General features: G+C 54.4%; 5 protein-coding genes across 5 annotated transcripts; 1 reads left to right on the top strand and 4 right to left on the bottom strand.

Moving 5' to 3' along the window:
- Positions 1 to 1,347: 1,347 nt before the first annotated feature.
- Positions 1,348 to 2,600, bottom strand: FIBRA_00811 (uncharacterized protein; the record flags this gene model as incomplete). Its single annotated transcript, XM_012322699.1, has 2 exons — positions 1,348 to 1,595; positions 1,649 to 2,600. 2 exons carry the CDS (start codon positions 2,598 to 2,600, stop codon positions 1,348 to 1,350), a joined length of 1,200 nt encoding a protein of 399 aa, XP_012178089.1.
- Positions 2,601 to 4,834: 2,234 nt separating this feature from the next.
- FIBRA_00810 (uncharacterized protein) lies at positions 4,835 to 8,247 on the bottom strand (the record flags this gene model as incomplete). Its single annotated transcript, XM_012322698.1, has 15 exons — positions 4,835 to 5,349; positions 5,421 to 5,514; positions 5,576 to 5,695; positions 5,761 to 5,949; positions 6,006 to 6,121; positions 6,190 to 6,397; positions 6,458 to 6,551; positions 6,612 to 6,722; positions 6,772 to 6,929; positions 6,989 to 7,050; positions 7,114 to 7,480; positions 7,530 to 7,550; positions 7,610 to 7,697; positions 7,750 to 8,164; positions 8,223 to 8,247. The coding sequence occupies 15 exons, from the start codon at positions 8,245 to 8,247 to the stop codon at positions 4,835 to 4,837; spliced, it is 2,583 nt and encodes an 860-aa protein (XP_012178088.1).
- Positions 8,248 to 8,356: 109 nt separating this feature from the next.
- Positions 8,357 to 10,332, top strand: FIBRA_00809 (uncharacterized protein; the record flags this gene model as incomplete). The annotated part of the gene is made up of 5 exons (XM_012322697.1): positions 8,357 to 8,555; positions 8,613 to 8,780; positions 8,944 to 9,136; positions 9,185 to 9,632; positions 9,685 to 10,332. 5 exons carry the CDS (start codon positions 8,357 to 8,359, stop codon positions 10,330 to 10,332), a joined length of 1,656 nt encoding a protein of 551 aa, XP_012178087.1.
- Positions 10,333 to 10,712: 380 nt separating this feature from the next.
- On the bottom strand, positions 10,713 to 12,588 carry FIBRA_00808 (uncharacterized protein; the record flags this gene model as incomplete). The annotated part of the gene is made up of 9 exons (XM_012322696.1): positions 10,713 to 10,939; positions 10,999 to 11,181; positions 11,234 to 11,314; positions 11,368 to 11,411; positions 11,485 to 11,630; positions 11,688 to 11,925; positions 11,979 to 12,087; positions 12,140 to 12,394; positions 12,453 to 12,588. The coding sequence occupies 9 exons, from the start codon at positions 12,586 to 12,588 to the stop codon at positions 10,713 to 10,715; spliced, it is 1,419 nt and encodes a 472-aa protein (XP_012178086.1).
- Positions 12,589 to 13,221: 633 nt separating this feature from the next.
- On the bottom strand, positions 13,222 to 16,736 carry FIBRA_00807 (uncharacterized protein; the record flags this gene model as incomplete). The annotated part of the gene is made up of 16 exons (XM_012322695.1): positions 13,222 to 13,509; positions 13,563 to 14,137; positions 14,192 to 14,386; positions 14,444 to 14,558; positions 14,626 to 14,728; positions 14,789 to 14,990; positions 15,047 to 15,281; positions 15,336 to 15,454; positions 15,503 to 15,541; positions 15,593 to 15,653; positions 15,714 to 15,917; positions 15,973 to 15,981; positions 16,113 to 16,373; positions 16,432 to 16,533; positions 16,599 to 16,664; positions 16,713 to 16,736. 16 exons carry the CDS (start codon positions 16,734 to 16,736, stop codon positions 13,222 to 13,224), a joined length of 2,598 nt encoding a protein of 865 aa, XP_012178085.1.
- Positions 16,737 to 16,874: the final 138 nt, after the last annotated feature.

The following is a 16,874-nucleotide window of genomic DNA, read 5'->3' as shown; positions in this document are numbered from 1 at the left end:
CCGCCGCTGCCCGCCGCTCACTCACCCCGCCCGCAGAAAAAGCACCTCATCCTGACCAGCGCGGTGAGTCTTATCCCCGCCCGCGCGCCGCGGCTGATCCCAATTTTTTTTTTTGCCCCCGCGCAGCACCCGTCGCCGCTCAGCGCGCACCGCGGCTTCCTGGGCAACGGCCACTTCAAGCAAGCGAACGACTGGCTCGTGCAAAAGTACGGCACGGACGGCGCCGTCGACTGGTGCGCGCTCTGAGCCCCCGCCGCGCGCAGGCGCAGCTCTGCGCCCGCGGCGTGCCCGTACATATCTATGCGTGACTGGTGCGTGCCCCGCCGCGCGCCCGCGCCCGCGTCTGCGTCCGCTGACCCGGCCGCCGCACACAGGCCCACGCGGACCCGGACTGACGAACCGTACATACCAGCGCGCGCGCACGCGCGCGTGCACATACTGACCGCCACTCGATATCGCGATTTTTTGAGAGAAAAAAACAGCAATGCTTCCGCCGCCGGCGACGGACGGACGGACGGACGGGCTCGGCGTGGGGTCCGCAAGCGGCGCGGCGTGCGGGGGGAGAGGGGAGGAGGGAGGACAAGGACAAGTCTCGGCTCTCGAGTTATATCCACTTGTAATAGCGGCGGGGTCTCCTGCGGGAGATGGTGCATCAGCGCGGGCGGCGAGACGGTGCGCCGGCGCCCCTCCCGCATGCGAGTCTGGGCAGGTGCCATGGTGCACCGCAGGCGAACCCGCTGCGCCGTGCTGCTGTTGCGTGCATGCCGGTGCTGCGTACATACATTACCTGCTGCATACACGAATAAAATAACCATCATCATGCGGTCGTGATTTCGTCCGTGGCATGGGCCGTGCGCGCAGCACGCCGCTGTGGATTACGCAAGACACGCCCCGCGACAGAGGCCGTTCCCGTGCCCTCCGTTGCCAGGGTAGAAAGTGCATCTGAGCGTGCGCCGGACCGCGCCGGTGCCTGGGTCGAAGACTCTCGGGAGCGGCGGCCAGCTGTGGCTGCCTCGAGTCTCGCTCATCACTACTTCAAGAGCTCTAGAAAGAGGCAGCCGCCTTGGATTAGTATAATTACGCGCCACGCGCGCGATGTAGTCAGATCTATGGAGATGTGCAGCGGCAAGTACATGTGTGGATATGGATAGCGGCGGACAGCGGGGGGCGCAAACACAGGGTGCGCGCCGGGCGGGCAGTAGCGATACAGTATGTCTTTTTGTATGCAGAGTAGTCCTGGACGAACAAGTGCGACGAGGCAGATGCGACCCAATTGATAAACCAAAAAATGCGAGACGCCACCTGCGGCTCTAACGCATCCGATCGAGCCTTCTCTCTCCGCCCGCATCATACCCCGGGTGTTGCGAGGGGGCGGATCCCGACATCTGCGACGGCGAGGGCACGCGCAAGGGATGTGTGGGGGGCTGCGGCAGGCGCATTTGCGGAATTGACGGAATCGGGTTGAGCGTCGGAGGACGGTAGTGCGGTTCGGTGATGGACCTGCGGTGGGCGTAGGACGCCGAAGAGAGAGAGAGGCCCCCGCCCTGCGGGGGCATTGTGGGCGATATGGCCGAGACGGGAGAGTGGGGGTGTAGCTGGGACGCATGCGTGGGAAAGGAGGGCTGCGAGTACGAGAAGCGTGGCTCACGGCGCTCATCGCGGAGGAGGAAGGCTGATGAACTGGTCCCTGAGTAAGGGTCTGTGGCGCCCATGGACCTGTCCGCAGTATGGCCATAGGCAGAGGACATGTACATGTCTTCGATGGACTGACGGGAGGCGGAGGAGGCGTAAGGAGACGAATGGGAGGCGGACGGGCCAGGGACGGGAGGGATGGTGTAGGGGGTGGTGTTTGAGGAGGAAGAGGTTGGTTCCGGCTGATCCTTGCCTGTGAACATGGGGTCATCCCAGGAGGCCGAGTCGATGCCGGGAAGAGAGTGGGAGTGGGCGGCGAGGGCGGCATTGAGGCTGTTTGGGGATAGAGAGGTGGTGCGGGTGGAATTGGAGGAGGGAGAATCTGTCCGACTGGTTGAGGGGACGGATGTCGTAGGAGAGAGATGGGGGAGGGCAGAAATGGGAGGGAGAGATGACGTGCCTGAGCCGGAAGCTATCTGTAACGAGGGGCCAGCCTGGGTTGTAGGGGGCGGCTTGGGCTTGTCCTTGCCGGTGGGCCCTTTGCCCAGCGGGAGACGGTTTGCGGGGGGGAGGTTGAGAGCAGCACGGAGGGTGTTGTTTTCGTCCTCGAGCTCTGCGACGCGCTGTTCGAGGGCCTGGGGAGGAAAGTGAGCGGGAGACAAGAGACGGGGGAGAGAGAGAGAGAGAAAGGACCTCGAGATGGGCTGCGCGGCGGGCACGGAAGGCGCGCTGGACATCGCGGGCGCGGTTTGGGGGGAGGTTGTCGTTGCGCTTTCGGCCACGCTTGGAGGACATGGGAGGAGGAGGAGGACGGGCGGGGGGAGAGGGGAAGAAGGGGGAGATGGGGGAGGGGCAGCATGTGACAAGATATAAAGGGCGCTAGGAGCGACTTTGAGCTCGAGGGTGGGTTTGACGCGTCGATCGGTGCATGCGGACGCGGCCAGAGCCAGTCCGACCGGCCTCTCCATCACGTCTCGTCGCCACCCCGGCGTCCCGGCGTCGCAGTCCCCGCCCGGCCACCGACGACACGACCGACGACCGGCCAGGCACGGAGCCCGGCGGTGTCACGTGCAGGAAGCTAAAATGCTAAGTTGAAGCATGCAGACCCCAATGCCGTCGGCAGTGCACTCACGCTCGCGGGCTTATCCCCCGGGCTCCAACTTGCTCTCTGAGAACGGCCCCGTCCGATCCGGCCCATCCCGTGCCCTCCCCCCCCCTCCTTCTCTTCCTCGCCGCCCAGAGCCAGCCCCCACCAGGCTCCTGCTGCACGTAATCAGCCCACCGGCGGCCATTATCCCCATGGTGGTACCCCCCCACTCGTGCCCCCCACAGGCGAGAGCACCGCGCTCCCCGTTGCCAATCCCATATATCCAATTTACGCAATCGAGTCCACCAGCCTCATAATTACCAGCGGATTCGTATTTCAGATCGCCCACCACTCGATCGCCTCCAGTCTTCCCCACACTCTGCCACTCCGTCTACTTCCGCGGCGCATCGCTCTCCCATATATCCCCCAATTGGTTATTCTCAATATATTCCACTCCCGTGTGCCCGGTTCCAGCCCACGATATACAAATTATCCCCGGCACCATACATCGTGATCAGACCCATCTACCGCGCGCCCAGGGTTTAAATGATGGGCCTACCCGATGGTGGTCGGTGGCACATCCTTTTCCATCTGATTTTCAATACATTCTTCGAGCTTATCGACGATGCATACTTCAATCCTCTTATCTGTCGGCTCCACGCTCACTAGTGCGCGTCTGCAACATCATGTCCGTCTCGCCTTTCGGTATCTCATGATCTCGGGCCCTCGACCTCCGTTTCAAGTCATCGCTAACAGTAACCCGCGCTATTACCAATATCCCCACCCCTCTTGATTTTGTTCTGCCCCCCTGAGTGACCTTGGAGTCATACTATATCTCAAATATTCTAGCATGAAGCCGATTGCCCACTGTTGTGAATTCTTTTTCAATTTGCATGCCAGGATACTCCACCCACTTTGATTACCACCGAGATGTATGCACGATCACTTCGAGCTGTGCATTCACATGCGTTTGGAGCGGTGCTACCTCAGATCGCTCGACATCCACGTTCGCAAAACGCGCTTCCTGGCGCAGATTGTGATACAAACCCATGTCAAATGCAGTTAATAGAAGGGGGATTATCTTCCAATTCGAGCTTTTCTACTTCAGAAAATTATCACAGAGACAATCGTCTAAGCACTGATCGCGGTCTCCCTCTCTTTCTATACGTCGGATAATGATCTCGAGTATACAGATGAACAGAGGTCTGATCAAGACATGAGGCTTCTATTTCAGGCCGAGGGCCGACAAGATTTGGCTTGTCTCAAGGGCCGGTAGACGACTGTATGCACTACATCACAATATCAGACAGTCTGTCTGATATAGGCCCTTGTTTGAGCAGGCATGCTCGGAATTGTCATTGTCCCGAGACTGACAGTGTCTGCTCATACCGGCTGATTGGCCTATACTAAGCCGCATCTAGGGACTGCCTTTGTTTTTTTTCTTCGACTCCATTTATTGTCTACGAGGGCACAGCCTCTCTATGGACACAGAAGGTGCAGTAGGGTTTCTACGGTAACAGGCATGTTCGTAGCAGGCGCGTTCAACCCATCTGACCCGGCCAATGATATCTGAGAACAAGTTTATATCACCCCGTATCATGGGCCACCATCGAGTTGCTCTAGCAGCAATATTCAGACCTCAGATGAGGGAATGGCAACCGTCACGTTTACATATCTTTAGGTGATCTTGGAGTTGGACCGAGTCTCCCTGTCCACCGTTAGCCCGGATCACCCGCAACTTTTGAACCAGCCTAGAGCCACTTCCGTAAGCTCACTTGAACCCTGCACGAATCCCTGACCAGCCTAATTGTTCACATGGCACATCGGTATCCCCTCACCGACAGCGCCCTATTGCTAGTGAAAAATCGAACATTTTTGAGGAGAAGACTGTCATACATTTCGTCCTCTGCTCTCAGCCGCGTATGCCAACGAGGCTTAATTCTGCCCAGCCCCCACCCACTTCATTCTCATCCTGCACTCCCGATACCTGTAATGAAATTCACTGTACTATACGGCGTACACCGGCGTACCCGGATCCAGCTCGCGATATTATATACAAATTATCCCCCGTACCGTACTTTATCCGCCGCGCACTCAGCGCCCGCCCCATCGACATCACGTCTTGGACGCCTTCCGCGCCGCCGCTGCCTCCTTGTCCCGCTTGGCAAACAGCTTGTGCCGCGGCGCAGCCTCCCGCGCAAGCTTCTTGTTCGCAGACTTGTTCTGCTCCACGTACGACATGTGCTGCCCCCCGCTCAGCGCCGTCAGCGAGCCCCCCGTCCGCTGCACCCCTGGCATCTTCCCGGGCACCCCAAAGTCCTTCGACGTGATCGTCCCCGCCAAATCGCCCTCGCCCGCCCGCACGTCCGTCCCCGGGTCCGCCTCGTGCTCGCTCGCCAGCAGCACGGACGACAGCAGCTCGATCTGCTCGTCCCGGGTCTTGTACACCAGCCCCCCCAGCGTCTCCAGCCCGTCCAGGTGCGTGATCACCTTGAACGCGTACCCCTGGTCTATCAGAAACTGCTGCCGCTTCGTGCTGTAGAACATCTCCTGCGTGTCCTTCGACACCAGCGAGTAGAAGAACGCGTTGAACCCCTCGTCATTCCGCCGCTTCGCACGGAGGATGCGTCCTAGAATGATCGTGATCATTATGTTATGTCAGCGCCCCGCCGGAGCCACGCGCGCGCGTGCGTGCACGCACCTAGCCGCTGCGCCTCCTGCCGCCGCGAGCCAAAGTGTGACGAGATCTGGATCAGGCATGTCGCCTCGGGAAGGTCTATCGACGTGTCGCCCACCTGACGACAGGTGACACCATCAACGGCACAAATCAGCAATTGACAGACACCGTGTGCGCACCTTTGACAGAAAGATGGTCTGGACGTCTGGGCTGTGCTGGAACCACTGCAGGATGCGCATGCGCTCGACCTGGCCCGTCCCTCCGTGAATGTACGGCTTTTTTAGCTTCTTCGCATACGCCTGCGGACACACATCAGCCCCCGCGCGTACATGAGTGGAGCAAAGGGCGCCACGCCCTGCCTCACCTCGAGCGCGAAGACATTGTCCGAGAACACGATGATCTTGTCCCCGCGGTCCTCGTGGTACTTGATGAGGAACTGGCACGCCTGGAACTTGCGCGGATTCATGCAGTACAGCAGCATCCGCTTCCGCGACTGCTCGCGCAGGTACTCGCGGTAGAACTCCGGTGTCATCGGGCACCACACCTCCGCGCACTGATCACATGCGGCCATCAGACGGCGGCGGCGCACCCGGCGCCATGGCAACGCACCTGGACGTTTGCAATATGCCCCTTCGCGGCGAGGTCCATCCAGTTCGCCTCGTACAGTTTCGGCCCAATCATGTAATTCAGATCTGCGATCTTGTCGTCCTCACGCACCAGCGTTGCTATCCGCCGCGCGCAGTCGTCCGTCCGTCAGCCCCCCGCGCTGCGCTCCCTACCACGGCGCACTCACCTGTCAGCCCGAGCTTCGAGTGGGCCTTGATGGTCGTGACGACCTTGCGGAACATCGCCGCGGGCACGACGTGCACCTCGTCCAGCAGGATGAAGCCCCACTCTCGGGACGTGAGGAACTCCATCATCTTCTTTGACTCGTGCGATCGGTTGTGCGTGTTCGCGACCATGGAGTAGGTGGAGATGACAATGCCACTATCACCGGCAAACTGCATCCGGGGTCAGTGCAGGCCGATAAGGGTCGCGCGCGCGCAAATAGACAGGCGCACCTTTTCCTTCTGGTCCGCGGTGAACACGGCCACTTGGCGGTCCGTGATGTTCGACCACTGCATGAACTGCTGCTTCCACTGCATGACCGACACCCTAGGAAAGCGCCGCCAGATTAGGGCAGTCGTCCGACAGCGCGGACGATCGGCCACTCACGAGGACGTGCAGAGAACCAGACACGACTTCTTGATTGTGCATGCGGCCGTGATACCCACCAGTGTTTTTCCGGCACCACAAGGCAGGACGATGATTCCAGAGCGGGCGCGACTGGGGTGGACTCAGTTCGCCAGCACAGCGTGAGAAGCGGCCGACGCACCCGTTTCCGAACATCTTGCTCAGACTCGTCTCCTGATACGGGCGGATGACCGTCGACGGCTTGAGATCAATGTCGAGGTTCGCGTTCACGGTGTCGTTGCGGAAATCATATTCCTCGAGCATCGGGTACTCGAGCTCATTGCAGCGCTTCTTGACGTCCTGCATGGAAGGGCGCGTCAGATGCAGATCCGTCTCGATGGCGCGACCAATCTGCGTACGTCAATCTTCGCATCGTCAATCTCGAACGCGTGCACGTTCTCGTCGTCCTCGTCCACCTCGTCTACAGGCGGTGACGCGCGGGTAAGCGGAGAAAATTAATGACGAATTTGCAACTGCCGCCTACCTGCGTCCACGCCCACTACCGATGTGAAGAGCTCGGCGTCGGTGTTTGCACCACCCGCCGCCGGAGTGGGCCCTTTGCCGTTCGCAGCTTCTTCCTTCTTTTTCTCAGCCTCCCTTGTGCCCGGGATGACAAGGTTGCCTTTCACAGGGGCCTTTGAGGTGGTGAATGTGGCCGCTTTGATGCTGTTATCCGCTACCTGCGTGTGGACGCGAGCTTCCCTAATCATCTTGTCCTTGAGCAGCACCTGCAACGTTTCAGGGTGGTTTGACTCGACAAAATACTTGTTGTGCTTGAGTACAAGCTTGACCTTTCCGTATGACAGCGTCCGTTCTCTGATAAACGACACAATGCTTTCTGGAACAGGCACCTTTGCGGGAATGAAGGCTTGCGGAGTTGTAATAATCGCAGCTACTGACCTTAGACAGCCGATTCAGCACCTTTGCGGACGCTCAGTAATTAGCGCGCGCGTAGACACAAAGGCGCATGGCGCACGAACTTCTATTATGTCCTCCGTCTGCAGACCAACGGACACGGCGGCGTACAAAGAGTAGGAGGTGAGCTTGTATTCGTGAATAAACGCTGGTCTGTCGACGCCTGTCCAGCCCCATCCTACCTCAGCCAAAGTGTTATGCATACCTGCTAACAGGCTCGCTGATGGCTACCAGAAAGTCTTGCGCCTGCTCCGCGATGGGAGAGAAGGCTTCGAGGATGATATGGCCGTCCTCTGGACTGATCCACAGTGGGCGCGACGAATGGTCGGGCTTCAGGTGCAGCCACGAAAAGTCCAGATCCATGAAAATATGTGAGACGAGACTATCCTGCTTCCGTTGACGTGCGCTCAGCGCGGTGCCGTCTTTTTCGTCATCTGTGTCCTTTGGCTTGCGTGTCTGGGCGAGCTTGCGCGCAAGGGCACTGAACTTGATGGTGGCACCGCGAGGGACTAAGGAGGTGTCCGCGGCAGAATTTTCCGCGTCGTCGTCTACATTGACAAAGTCATCATCGTCTCTCGTGTTTCTTGACCGCTTGAAGGGATACGAAGAGTCTCCGAGCTCTAACGAGGTCGCTGAGGTCCAGACAACCTGATGTGTCAGCCACTCGCACGTACGCACCTTCAGCCCCTCGCTTGCCAACCATGAACAGAGCACCTCGGCCCTGGCTCAAGAAGTAGTTTCAGACTCTTCCAGTGACAAACAATTGCAGGGTCAGAACCAAGGGTAAGCGAAGAGTGTAAGAACGCGGGTCGATGTCGCCGCGCGAGGAGGCCACAAATCCGCAACGCCACCCACTTCAAGCGGCGACTAAAAATCCTCTCCAGATTGCAAGCTCCGGCAAAATCAGTCATCAACCACTTGTTGGCTCTTTCTTCTTGACACTTCCTTTTCACTTTCTTGTCATAGCGATGTGGAGACCTGCAACTCGTGAAGTGACAGGAACGAACGACAGTAAGTGCCGCTCTTCAAGTTTGTCCAGGAAAGACCCTTGCTGATCTGTTATCGCAGCGCCGTTGGGCAATCGTCGCCGATTTGGCCCTGCACCCGTCGAAGAAAGTGCCCCCCCTCAGCTGGCTCAGCCTTCTCCTTCTGCATATCCACGCCCGCCTCCTCAAAATGATAGAGACAGCTCTAGGAACGAGCGTGGGGACACACCCAACGATGCTAACAACGCAGGTAAGCTACACTTTGGACGAGGACTTACTGGCGCAGTCCCTTTTCTCTTCCAAGCCACAGCAGAATACACTGAACGTTCCATGCATGATCCTCGTTCACACTGATCACTGACGTTGTCCGCTTTACTAACCACGATATCTTCTAACCCACCACGCCTTACTAGCTGATCCTAACGCACCTCGCAAGCGCCGAAGTCGCTGGGGTGATGCTAAAACAGAGATCCCTGGATTGCCCACTGCAATTTCTGCCCAAGGCGTATCGCAAGCCCATCTCGATAACTATGCCATTCATTTGCGCCTGGAAGAAATCAACCGTAAATTGAGATTGAACGATTATGTTCCTCCTGAGCGCGAGCGGTGAGTAGTCCCGTGCTGCCAAAGCACTTCATTCTAACGCTTTCATAGTTCCCCGTCCCCCCCTCCTACGTACGATGCGCATGGTCGTCGTACCAACACGCGGGAAGTTCGCTATCGTAAAAAATTGGAAGACGAGCGTATCAGACTAGTAGACCGGGCAATGAAGAACGACCCGAACTTCCGTCCGCCTGTCGAGTACCATCAGCAAAAGCGCTCCCAGCGCCCCTCTGAGAAGGTGTATATTCCTGTCAAGGAATTTCCTGAAATCAATTTCTTCGGATTGCTCGTTGGTCCCCGAGGTAACAGTCTGAAGAAGATGGAGAGGGATAGCGGTGCCAAAATTAGTATTAGAGGAAAGGGTAGCGTCAAAGAGGGCAAGGCCAGACCGGAACAGTATGCAGAAGATGCAGAGGAGGATCTTCACTGTCTTGTCACTGCTGACACGGATGATAAGGTCACCTCTTGTGTCAGGCTCATTAATAGGGTCATTGAGACGGTGTGTTTTTTCTTTACGCACTTCGTATCCAACTCTTATGAATATCATCCAGGCTGCATCTACCCCTGAAGGCCAGAATGATCACAAGCGTAACCAACTCCGAGAATTGGCTGCTCTCAATGGTACTCTCCGTGATGACGAGAACCAGATTTGCCAGAACTGCGGTGGCGTAGGTCATCGCAAGTACGATTGTCCAGAGCAGCGTAACTTCACCGCCAACATCATTTGTCGTGTTTGCGGAAGTGCTGGGCACATGGCTCGTGACTGCACTGTCAACAGGGATCCCAACGCCATTCATAGCGCTCCACCTCCTCCCGCCGCAAAAGGCGGGTTTGACTCGGAATACGCCAGTCTTATGGCAGAGCTTGGGGAGGGGGCCAAGGGCTCAGGTGGGGACGGCGGAAGGGCGCCATGGACGGGATCCGCTGGGCATGATATCACAGCTGGCGGGTCAAACATCCCTCCTTGGCGCCGACCCGAGGTCTGGCAGAGCAGCAACATACCACCTCTTCAGCAGAATAACGGTTTTCGCCCTCCCCAGCCTGGCGTCGGAGGATATGCGCCTGGGCAGCAATGGGGCCAAGCCGGTTACGGCCAAGGCGGTGGCTATTACCCGCAGCAAACTCAAGATTACTCGGCTAACTACGCTCAGTATTACCAGAACCAATATCAGCAGCAGGCCGATACCCCAACACACTAATCCGAATGTGTATTGTAATTGGTGCACCGGGCTTGGTGATCTCACTTTCCTCCGACTCCAGCTTTCTCACTCAGTCCAGATTGCCCTCGTTGGCATCGATTTCCTTCCCTACGTCTCCGCAGCGAATGTCCACTTATTCACCTCTGATCAGAATATCTGATGGAATGGTTTGTATCTGATTGTCACTGACCGTCAACCTTCGTTCAGGATAAACAGCAGTGTTCTTCTCGGTGTAGCTCACGGTACCTCTAACATTTTCCTTCTTGTATCTCACCAAGTTTGAAACGGGATGACGTATAATAACTCGCTTGCCTGTTATGTGTCCAATGTCTGGCCCTACGAACATGTAATTGTGATCCACCCATGCGCGCATACGACCTTTAGTCGGGATTTGCGCTTCTCTTCCTCTTCTTTCGCCGCCCCGTGGTACCTTCCACCGCCTCGTTCTGAGTAGCCTTCTTCCGTTTGTGAGCTGCTTTTGCGGACGGCTCGGCTTTTTCTTCTGCCGTCATCGGGTCTGGAGGTTTTTTCTTCACAAACAGGGCGACGAAGAAGCCGTTTGTTGCATCCTCGTCTGGTGAACACCTGACCAGTGAGGCTGCATCCGCTGTGGATGTAAACTCGTGTTAGGCGCGGCGAACGATTGTCGAATTGTCGAGAACGCACCAGGAGTCGCCATCTCCTCGGGTAAACCCCTTCGCTTCCACTGTGGCAGAACATCATGCGACGACGCTAGTACGAGACTCCCAGAAATAGCCTCGTCGCTTGTCAGAGCCTGGCGAACGACCTGTTCGTTTTCAATTGCGTGGACGCTACAAGTAGAGTATACGATTTTCTCGACAGAGGGAACTATGATTTGGTGTGAGTGGATCAGGGTCACACAAGGATAAAGAGAGCGCACATTTCATAGCATGTTTAATCATCGACAACTGGAACGCCGCGAGCTTGTTTAAACGTTCTTGTTCCCCGTCATTCTCATTCTCTAAAATATAGATTGTCATAACCCTCTGTCATTGAACTTTCTGCAGACCTTACCTGTGTCTAGCAGGTAATCTAGGCGGTTGACAATTCCAGATCCACTGCATGATGGATCAAGAAGGCTTTACAAACTCGGGGTCATATTATCACCTGGGAACAGTTGATGCTACTCACATATGTGTAACTGCGGCGTATGTTTTATCTTGAGGGGAGATGGTGAGAAAATCTGCGTTGACGGGTTCCACATTCTGACATTGAGCCTTTCCCAACATCATTTTTAGCGTGCTAAAACGTTTGCGATCGCGCTCGAAGGCAAAGAGCTAATCCCAAGCAAGCATCAGACGTCGGCACCTTGAGCTAAGAATGTGAAGCCTGACCCTTCCTCGGTTCTTCATAAGGGCACAGAGGTGTGAAGTTTTGTTCCCTGGCGCCGCCGTTGCATCGATCACTACGCTTTCATCCGTCGACGGTGGGGATAGAATGTAAGCTGGAAAGCACGACGCCTTGTCTTGTAGGATGATTTTCCCAGACGTATACAGCGGGTCGGTTTCGAAGCTAACCCGGGGATTGAACGCAAGGAGATCAGGAATATGCTCATCTTTAGCGAAGCCTTGTCTGAGGCGGCACGTCATCAGGCAAAATTTGATCAAAAGAGGATGAACCCTGACTTTGACGCAAAAGGCGCAGATAATTCGAAGCCGCGCGAGATGAAATCTTCTATTGCTTCGTTAGTCGTGCAGTATGCGGTGTTCACCCGAACGTAGCGGGGGATGAGTGCTGTACGAATGTACACGTTAAATACTTCGACAAGCAGTAGAAAAAAATTTACCTGCCCTCGAGTCTTCGCCCTGGGCGAGCTCCCCGTTCGACTTGGCTCCACGCTTGATTTTGATTCTTTGTAGTTCGCTATTCAACCTTGTCTTATGTCGAAAAACCGCTTGTTTCACTGGTCCATCCCCAGCTTGAATCCCATTGGTCAGCAGAAGATCATGAACCAGTAGCAACGCCAAGTTTTTCGAGGTGATCTTTCGCTCCTCCTTCAGGAGTTTGGTCGCGTCTATGACATCTACCAGCACCTGCTTGTCTTGTACGAGAAATCAGTGGTAAGTCCAATGACATGTCGACGTCACCGCATCTCTCACATTTCAACGTCTCAATTACCAGTGCGGCTGTCCTCTTCCTGTCTTTCTCGTTTACAGCGGCAATGACACTCTTAATAGAGCCTTTCTTTGCGTCCAACTTGTCCAACACTTTGGCTGCCTCAAAGTAGAAATTCATAGCGTAATGCTAGTACAGCAGCAACGAAATCAGCCTCCGCGGTTTGGAGTGACATGGAATATCTACAAGGTACCCCGAAACCGCCCTGTGAATCCCCCACGACGTTTCACAAACGCATGAAAGCCTACGATAGCATTCCAATCGACCTATACAAAAAAGCCAATCAGTAAAATTATACACACGTGGACGACATCCGCGAAGTCAGACACAAGTTTTTCGCCAAGCTGGATAGAACCCAATCGGACAATGTAGATAAGAAATTGTGGAAGACATCATTCCAGACATTGATCAGGAGAATACAACGTACCTGTAAATGTACTTGACGAGCCAGTCAAAGGCGAAAGTGTATGCCTGTTGAAGCTACGGTCGCGCAGATTTTTAAATGAGGCGAGATTCCCAGGGTCCGGCCCGGACCCCGATAATCGAGATCCGGGACAAGCCCATCAAGGTAGTACAAATTGACCACAATAACTTAGTCACACAAGGCGCATCTTCAAGACTCTCCTCGCGAGTTAAAGCTGAGACTTAAGTGTCTCCTATAGCAACAACGGAGGAATGCATTGCAACGAAAGCTCCAGACACAGGATATCATATCATGAACTCTGACATGGAAAATGCATAAACAGCACTCCCTCAATCCGCCATCTCCCTCAACCTTAGCACGACACTGATGCCCAGCGCGCCAACTAAGAAGAGCGAGAGCACAGTTGGCCCGTACTTGTCGTAATACATACCATCCGCGTGGCGCTTGCGTAGCTTGAGGGCACGATACACAAAAATGATTGCAGAATACGCAATGGCAACCAGAGCAGTCAGCGTGAAAAGACCTGCGCTGATCAGTCCGACCGTATCCCTTGGATCGATGAAGTTCAATAGAGTTGTCGCAATGGTACCGATGTAGATGGCAAAGTGCAGCCATTTCTAGCACAACGTCATCAATACTGCTCACCAAGAAGAAAGCTACAAAGACTCACAAGGAAAGTTCGCTCTGCAGCAAAGTACACCTTAGGCTCAACACGCACTGGGACCGCAATACGTTTCCCCGGAGGCGCAGTCCAGTTGCGTTCCAGAAGTCGCTCACTGTCTCGTCTTGAGAGTTTCCTGTTCAATCTAGAGGTTCCTTCTGTCGGTTCGTCCTCGTCCTCATCCTCATCCTCATCGACTGCTTCTTCAGTCGGTATTTGACGCGCCGCGTCCTCCTTGAGGCGATCACGCAATGTCTCATCAAATGCGGCTGATGGTGCAAGTGGGTCAATGGACAACGTCCGTCCTGGAGAGTTTTGTGCCACCGCTAATTTCGACGCCTTCCTGCCTCTGAGAAATGGAGTGCGCTCATCAACGTTTTCATCCTCTTCATCGCTGATCATATCACCATCGACCCCACTGTCCTGCGTGAGCATTTCGCGACTACTCGCACCGTTTGCCGACGTATGATCGCCACTCTTCTGCAGTTGCGCACTACCTTGTTGCGTGAGCGACTTCTCCCGATAAGCGATTGCCGCCGCAACCTGGTCGTTGGGTAGACCCGTGCGCTTGTACTCATCTCTGGCTGAAGATAAGAATCAGCATCCAGGGACGTTGTCGATAAAAATCCACTAGAAACCTGGTGCCAAATCCATCTCTTCATCCTCTTCGCCTTCAGAGACGGGTTCCGCATATGCAATATGTACATCTTCGGGTGTTGTAGCACCAGAAGATCCCTTTCCTGCCGAAGGTTCTGAGGTTCCCTTCGACGAAGTTTGCAGCGGCCTTTCTATCGTGAGGGCACCCGTATCAGGCTTTAAAATGTCGGTGTCCACTAACGAAACGTCAGTGGCGCTGTCCGGTGGTGTAAAAATGTGCAATATTAGCTTACTTTGTGGAAGCCAGAAAGGCACAAGATCGACTCGATTGGGAATAAGTGTGGCACAACCATGGATGAATTTACTATTTAGACTCAGTCCCCCTGTGACAAACGTAAGGCAAGACGACTATACCTAAACTGCTCAGCATCATACATCAGTAGCACATCATGGATACTCTAGGGTCAATTCCTACCTTGGGCACGGCCTCTACAAGATGTGATGAAACCAGATCAGTCACCCACTGTGGAGGCTCTTGTCCGAATTGAGTCTGTAGCTTGACCTCCAAGACACCGTATCTGAAGTGTCACAGAATACCACTATCAGCAATTGCAGCGTTCGGAAATTTTCGCACTGACTTGAATAACTCCTTGTCCTCTGGGGGTAGCTGGTCAAAAGGGTAGTCGACGCCAATATCTGTTCGTCTCCAGTTATCTCCTGATCGTGTGCGGCCATCCCAATTGTCTTCGCGGACCATGGTAAGTTCCGTGTCCAATGATATACGTACGCGCGCATCGCCAGGGAGCTGGAACGCCGTACGATTATAAAATGTACGCACGACTGCAATGCATAACAAATCAACACGCGAGTGTGACCAGTTGTTATCCACTACTCACCGGGCTGAAGCTGCTTCGTTAAGATCGCATACTGGACCTCATTCGCAAGCTGTATCATAGAGTCCACCTCCTGCTGGCTCTTTTTCCCTTTCGTCACTAGTCCCTGAAATTCCTCATCCATGATGTACTCCCCGCGCAAAAATGCGTTGACAAGATGTTCCTTGATGGGGAATCGTGCCTTCACGGACTTCTCTCCCGTCCAATCCTCGCGATGGGTTTTACGTTCAACAAAGATCTACGCGCGACGTTGAGCAGGCCATAATGGTTATACACTCAATCTGGGACTTACGGTCTTCACATCTGTGTCACCATACCAGCGCAATCGAACGGCTTCCGCACCTTCAGTCTTTTCAAGCCGACCAAGATATAGCTCAAGGTCCTCATTATCGAAGTATATGGACGTAATTGCTATGGTCGAGTAAGCGAATGAGGAGTTTGCTTATAACTGCTAATTACCTGCATCCTTAGGCTCAAATTCCTTGTCCGGGTTAAAGACTACACAAACGAGTTATTGAAATATCGCAGGGCATAGATGAAAGATCTCACCAAGGACAGGCAGATGCTTTAAAATAGCCAGTTTAAGATGGACAAGGTTGTCGGGGTGTACCTACAGTCAGAAAATATAAATTGAAGGCCATACAAAAGCATCCTATGTGTATACACCAACCCAATACTTAGTCGTCTGACGAATGAAGGCACTTTGGCTCCCACCCGCGCTTGAGTCACCTTGTACAGGATGGCCTCGCGTGCGAACAAGATTATACAACTTGGACAACTTGACAATAAGACCATCCCAATTGTACTTATAAAACGGACGCTTCTCAAGGTAGTTTTGAATGAAAGTGGGTTTTAAGGGCCGATTCGTTTGTTTCTATGCACATCTTGTCAATCAGTACGGCCATCTTATGTAACTTGATAAATCATACGTCATGTTTCTGCGAGTGTAAAATTGGTCGTGTGATCAATAAGTGAGTACTCAAATATGGATTGAAAGATTCAAACTTGCCTTGAGAATCTTCATGAATCCTGTGATGTTGAGTTTGGTATATAATGCGAGATCATGAACGTCTGCGACGAGCGTAGCAACTTCTTCCTCTAGAACGGCAAACTGATCTTCAAAGGCATCCATGGACATGGCATCACTGCCTTCATCGTCAGAGTCATCATCATCCGAGCCGGCATCCTGGGTCGCATCAGGGAGTCGCTCTTGAGCTTCGGGGTCTGTAGATGTGCTGGCATCTGCATGGTGACCATCCACGTATTCGGTTGTAACAAGACGCTTCACAGCTCTCTCCGCCTCCTTAATGCGGGTGGACAGTTCAGCAGTCTAATCATTCAGAAAAGGTAAGGTAAACAGCAGATACAGGCAAGGGTGAAGGGCAGACCTTGGACTTCTGGAAATCATGGATCTTGTCCAGCTCCTTCTCTAGCATTGCAGTGAATTCTCGTTCGTCCACGTCATTCCAGCTGTGAGATGTGGTCCGCGCCTGAATATGACCACATTTGTCAGATGAACGCGGACGGCAAGCGTCAACGCTACGAGGAAACAGACCTTAAGCTCTCGTTTCAACAGGTTGTAGTTGATATAGAACGGTCTCCATTCATTGTAGAGATCATTCTGTTAGATATCAGAAATAGTGCTACGCCTTGAGAAGGCCAGACGTACGCTGATTTTACGCCCGAACTTCATGGCGCAAAAAGAGGAGCAAGGACGGCGTCCGGAAAGCGAGGAGTCTGCAACATGTTCTCGTGAACGGTAAGCTCGAGTCCAGCCGAATGGGAGCAATGAAACCACGAACGTGCGTATGTAGCGCTTGCAGTTACCGGG

Source organism: Fibroporia radiculosa, assembly GCF_000313525.1.
Source record: "Fibroporia radiculosa TFFH 294 genomic supercontigs, scaffold335, whole genome shotgun sequence".
Classification (NCBI taxonomy): Eukaryota; Fungi; Basidiomycota; class Agaricomycetes; order Polyporales; family Fibroporiaceae; genus Fibroporia; species Fibroporia radiculosa.
This window is presented reverse-complemented; position numbering and strand designations above follow the sequence as displayed.